The sequence below is a fragment of the Apteryx mantelli genome, chromosome 6 (assembly GCF_036417845.1).
Source record: "Apteryx mantelli isolate bAptMan1 chromosome 6, bAptMan1.hap1, whole genome shotgun sequence".
NCBI classification, from domain to species: Eukaryota; Metazoa; Chordata; class Aves; order Apterygiformes; family Apterygidae; genus Apteryx; species Apteryx mantelli.
In genome coordinates, this window is record NC_089983.1 from 27,133,346 (window position 1) to 27,139,345 (window position 6,000).

At 45.9% G+C, this 6,000-nt stretch overlaps 1 protein-coding gene across 2 annotated transcripts in view; it reads right to left on the bottom strand.

Annotated features, from left to right (window-relative positions):
- The window catches only part of ITGA6 (integrin subunit alpha 6), a 47,556-nt gene extending 43,787 nt beyond the window's left edge, over window positions 1-3,769 (bottom strand). For both annotated transcript variants that reach the window (XM_067299059.1, XM_067299060.1), the window contains exon 1: window positions 3,606-3,769. In XM_067299059.1, the coding sequence (XP_067155160.1) occupies window positions 3,606-3,766 (161 nt within the window). In that variant the 5' untranslated portion in view covers window positions 3,767-3,769. The remainder of the gene's footprint in view (window positions 1-3,605) is intronic.
- Window positions 3,770-6,000: the final 2,231 nt, after the last annotated feature.

Below are 6,000 nucleotides of genomic sequence, written 5' to 3' on the forward strand. Positions count from 1 at the left end.
TAAGAACTGCAGTAAAATATCAGAATTTTTAAGGCTTCATAGCTGCTAATGGTCAATGCAGACTTGTGTCTATCCACAGCTTTTAACAATACAGCTTTTCTTCTGATGAGACCATCTTGACTGTTAACCACTACAGCTTCAACCTTTTGCCTTGAAGAAGAAAAAAACCTACATCAATTTAACTCCTTACTTTTATTCAAAGTAATATCAGAATTACTTGCAAGTAAAGTTATAGACAAATGTAAATATCCACAGGGCTTGTGTTCTAATTTATGAAATTTGCTTAAATCATTATGAGTTATAAACACAAAGGACTGGAAAGGAACTGTTGGACATCTTACATGGTGTTCATGTGTGTGTATAGCTAGTGAGTATAGTCCCCATTAACAGATACTACATACACTCACATTCTCCATCACAGAACTGCTTAAACTTTAACCACATTACTCCTATAGCTACACTGTCCCAGAGTCTCAGGCCCCTCAAAGTTACAAACCCTCTAGTTTTCAGACTAACTGCACTGCAACTGTGCTACCACCACTTCTTAGAACCAGAACTGCCTTCTTTTCGTCACACTGACAGACTAAAACCAGAACAATCTTACACAAGGCAACAGTCCATCTCAGAGCTCCATTAGCCTTTTCTGCTGTCTTCCACACCCACATGCCATTAGTAGCCCACTTTTCATTACTGTGACTTAATAAAGTTTTTCTCCTCTCCAACCGAGGAACTTTTCAGCTTCTCTCACCTGAAAATATTCTCTCATACAGACATACACACACGAAAAAATGTTATTAATACATAACTTAAACTTGGTACCACCTACAACTAAATTTAAAGCAGTTCTTGAACAGCCATTTACCCATATTGCTAGGAGTTAAGTAATTCCTCATTAGCAAACACAGCATTAGTAATTAATGCTAACAAATAAAAAGATTACCATTTAAAGCAAATATGTAATCCCAAGGTATCCTGTGACTAATAAAAAAGGTGATCAAAAGCAAATATTATGTTTAATTAAAGGCAATTTCCGCTGTATCTCTATTTGTCACGCTTCCTAGACCTCCTCTGCCCTCACCTTTACAAAGAACTTTCATAATGCTTAACACTGAATCACTCAGTGGGAGAAAAAGAGAACTTAAGCGGTGCAAGAGAAAAATTAAGGAGCATTTAGCAGCAGACTAAAGCAGCCCTTGAACAGAATTCATGTACTTCATCTTTTCACATTTGCTTGTTTACACAAGGATCCAGTGACCTTACACATCAGCTGCAACTCATTTCTGATTTTATAAAGCTTTTTTTTTGTTTGTTTGGTATGACAGCCCTGCCAGATGAGAACTGATACGTCACTTTTAATTAAGTTTCAACAATGAAATGAGTTTTGTGTATTTTAGCAACTGCTTAACAGTGTTCACACTCAGACAGCCATAACTGAGCTTTGAAGTTAGCACCCTCTCGAGAAGGGGTGAAATAAGTACTTCTAGTGTTGCTATTGTGTCATTCTACCTGACTCAAGAGGTAGCCGGGCATAAAGCCACCTTTGCAACAGAGCTGGAACACAAATGTTACAGATAATAATAGGGAACATGTAGGGATTAGACATACTTGTTTCTCAGTAGACCTCCATTCCCACCTTCACTGAATATCTAGATAGCAGACATGGTTTTTCTACCTATAAACAGTCAATTCATTTAGAAATCCAAACTGGTATCTGTTGAACATGCCAAACAAGTTGCTCAGTATTAGTTTAGTATCACTCATTTTTATCTGGTGGTTTACAAATGTACAGCCTAACATGGGAGCCCTCACTTCAAGTTTCTCCATTAAAACTCCCATCTGTTTCACATGAAATAATTTACATGAAGGGAGCTTAACACACCCCTGTCCCTATAAAATATACTTACACAGTTTCCACCAGGAAGGTGCTACACAAAACAGTTCAGCATGTTTAATGTCCTGTTCTCTCACAGACACACACTACTGCTCTTACAGACACAAAAAAGATGCTCAAAGTGATTGTAACATACTTGTGCTATATAAAAGAACTGAACATAGATTTTCCAAGACACAGAGTAGCACTCAAATCATTAGACAATCTTTCTTTATGTTAAAACACATAAATAGACAACAAAAAAAACTCAAGATATCTCATATTCAGAAGTACATATCAGCATAAAACATGGTGTCTCGTCTCTGTTAGAGACTCTTGTTTCTCATGAAAGCCTGGATTCAGAAAGGCATGTCAGTAATAGGGAGAGCATCTGGCTCTGCTCTGTCCCTGGATCTGGATTGCCTTTGGGTGCTGAGAAGGCACTTACTATACATACAGTACAGAACTTGCATGCTAATAATAACTGAAGCATTTCAGTCAAACTTTACAGACTTGCTTGAGTACTACGACTGCTCTTCAACTGACTTCTGAGTAATGGGCCTTCTATCTCCGCGTATTCAGATACGCTCATTTTACCGGTATTTGACAACACCGTGGGATACCAACGTGTTCAAATACTGTTTTCTTACTGAAATGAAGACCAACGAACATTTAATCCTGCCAGAAATTATGACACAGAATTCTGAAGAGGAATCTCAGATGTACATTTTGCCCTTCAGAATACCCTTGGGACATTCTGTGTACTACAATAAAGATGGAATTTGGTTATTTGTGATTTATATGCTTTTATACATTATGATTTCTATGAAGTCACACTTTTAACTAAGTTTATTAGCTAACTTTACTAAGGACATGATTTCTTTCCCATTTTCTTCTTCCATGCATTCTATTTGGATTACTGGCGCATCTTCCCCTGAATTAAAAGAAAATCTTAGTGGAGAGACATTCATTTCATGACAATACCTAATAGGGGACACGCTCCATCAGCGCTATTGCACAGGGTGGGGTCAGACGTCCTGCTCAAATACAGTCAGGAACAGGCAAGGACTCCTCCGTTCTCCTGAAGATGTACAAAGGAGCCTTATTTTGCCTTCAGGTTTTCCAAAGGGAGCTCTTGACTTTCACCCACATACTGCTAATTGATTTATTATTCCTGTCTTCCTCGTATCATCTCCCACTTTCACTCCCAGGCAGGTTCGGTCTTGAACACCAGCGCTCACATTACATGAAGCCAGGGGAATGGTATGCGTTCACGTCGTGAAAGCGATCCGAGAAGTGCAATTTCACTTTTTTCTTTTTTTAAACACAAACAACGTTTTTCCTTCCCCAAAAGCCGCCCAGTCCAAGCGGAGCCACCAGCAAAGGCGAAAACCAAACCGCGAGCGCGGACGCGCCCCGCGCAGCCCCGAGGCACCCGCACGGCGGAGCGCGGCCCGGCGCCGCCCCGGGCCGAGGCCGGGCTCGCACCGGCGCAGACCTCCCGCCCGCCCGGCCCGCGCAAGAGCCGCGCTGCGCAGCAGGAGCGTTTGCCTTTATCCGCTCCTTTGCTCCCGCCGGGGCTCGGCGGCGCCGCGGCCGGCAGGTGCCCGCTCCGCCCCTCCGAGAGGCGGCTCGCCCGCTCGCCGAGCGCCCCCCGCGAGGCCGGGGCGGCCGGCAGCCGCGGCGCGACCGGCCCGGCCGGGAAGTTTCCAGGCGGTGGGGAGGGAGCACTTACAGCCTCCTCTCCTGCGGCTGCAGCTGCCGGTGCATGGCCAGGGAGAAGCCGAAGAGGCTGCCCGCCTCGCCGCGCCGGCTGATCACGTTGTCGGCGTCCAGGTTGAAGGCGCCGGCCAGGCCCGGCAGGAGGGGCAGGCAGAAAAGGAGCGCGGCCGCCATCTGCTTTGCTCTGCTCTGCTCCGCTCCGGCCGGGGACCGGACCTGCCGCGCGCCGCCGCTCCCCGCGCTGCGGCCGCCCGTTGTGCCGCGGCGGCCCCGCCTCGCCCCGCCCCGCCGCGGGGGGGCCCCGCTCCGCCTCCGCCTCCTCCTGCCGCCGCGACGCCTCGGGAGAGAGCCTCGCGCCCCTCAGCGGGGGCGGCGGGCAAGGCACAAGATGTCTCCCGGGTCGCCCCACGGGCACAGCGCTCCCCTCGCCCCCACAGCCCGGGGTGGCTCTTCCCGCGCCACCTCGCCGGGGGCGGCGGCGGGGCGGCGGCGCGGAAGCCGAGGGGCTGCCTCCTTCCCTCCCTCCCTCCCTCCCGCGGGGCGGCCGCGGCGGCGCAGGCCGCGCGCGCTAACGGCTGGCGGCCGGGGCGGCGGCCCGCGCGCCCGCAGCCGTTACAACGGCCAGCGCAGCGGCCGTGCTCAGGCGCGGGCAGGCAGCGGCCGCCTGCGTGACGCCGTGCCGAAGCGCGCCGCAGGGGCAGCCTAAACACAGGTATTTCTAGTATTTACAGCCCCTGTTCTCCAAGGGCATGTACACGGAAAGAACCAGCGCATATATACCTGTTTTCAAGACTTCAGACAGCACGTGAAAACACAGACTCAGCCCCCATCCAAGTCATCTTTAAACTTCATTCCTTCAGCGTTCCCAGTCTTTGAACAGAGCTGAGAACTTTTTTAACGCTTCACTTCGTTTGAAAACAATATGTGGTTTTACATCCCATATCATCTTATCTCATGCTCTCATTCATAACCCCATAAGGGTATTTTCTTTAACACACCTTAACAATTTTATCCATCCAAGAGAGATTTCTGTCCATTTGTAACTGTCTTGTTATAGCTCTCTGCATTAGGAAAGTGAATGCAAGATTTTTAAAACCTTACAGCTGTTAAGCAGTGTGACAATACATTTTTTTCTTTTCCACTAATATCTAAGATGTGGACAGAGAAGCCTCTCTTCGGACAAAAGAGATTCCAGCAAAAGAGAGAAAAGAGCAGTTGAGATGGAGCACTCACACATGTTAACATTCCCAATAACTTATTCTGGAACAATACTATGCTTCCATGGAGTTAATCCAGATTACTTTTTCCAGAGTAATTATTCTAGGATAACTCCCTGTATAGACGAGTCCTTGGCTCAAGACCAAAACACCCTTGATCACAAGAACAGAGAAAATGCACCAAAAATGTGCATCTAACATGCAAACAAAACATTTTGTTAAATTAGGCTCCCAGACATTTATTCCTAATGGAAGCCTTCCCTGCTTGCTCTTTGTGCCCAGCTCATTCAAAGTTTTAATCCAGTGTTCAATCACATTACAGTCGCTGCCACAGCAGAAAACTGCACTGGCATAAACACTGCCCTATGATTTCCTAAAGGACTCATGAGAGGGAAGGGTCCCAGGCTAATTACAAGAGAGTAGGTCCACTGCAATCTGTGTACTGTGCAGTAATTAGCAAAGATTTGAAAACAAGTCTTTTAAAATAGTGTTGAGGGCTGTATCAAAGTCTTAGTAGTTTGCCTTTCAGGACCATTTAAACTTGCATGCTTGTAATACTCTTACAGTAACTATAGTTACTTTAAGTAATACTTGTACTCAGTAACTTTGGTAAGGAGTCACAGAAATACTTGCAGGCTGTATTCAGAGCCATTTGAATGATATTGGCACCTTAGGTTCATCTGACTTCTTCCCCTCCCTCTCTCCAACCAGCATTGCCTGGACATGTTTTACCTGTTTGTTGTTATCCATAGACGTTGCTGATGGGTGAGACAGAGTTTTCTCATCTCCAGATGAGAAACCTGTCTCAAGTGACCACAGCAGGAACAACAAAAATAGACTGTACTCAGGGTGGAGCTGAATTGCACGCAAACAGCTTAGAATTACCTTGGATGGTCTCTTGTCATTTTGTACTATTTTAATTTGCTCTAGATGAGAAGAAGGAAAAAAAAGTTTGAAAAATCCCAGTTTCCTTCCTTTGCTCTTCCTCCAAAAAAACCACACTGAGTTATCTATAACTAACACACTGCAAGAGTTCCTCTCTTGTACTATCCCTGTATAAAGTGGGATAAAGATTAGGTATGATGACCAATTAAATTTGACCACTGTACTGTGCATAATACTGTGGTGATTCTAAGAAAAGTATTAGCCAGATCAAAGCTAAATCTCTTTTCTATATCAAATGCTTTGCTA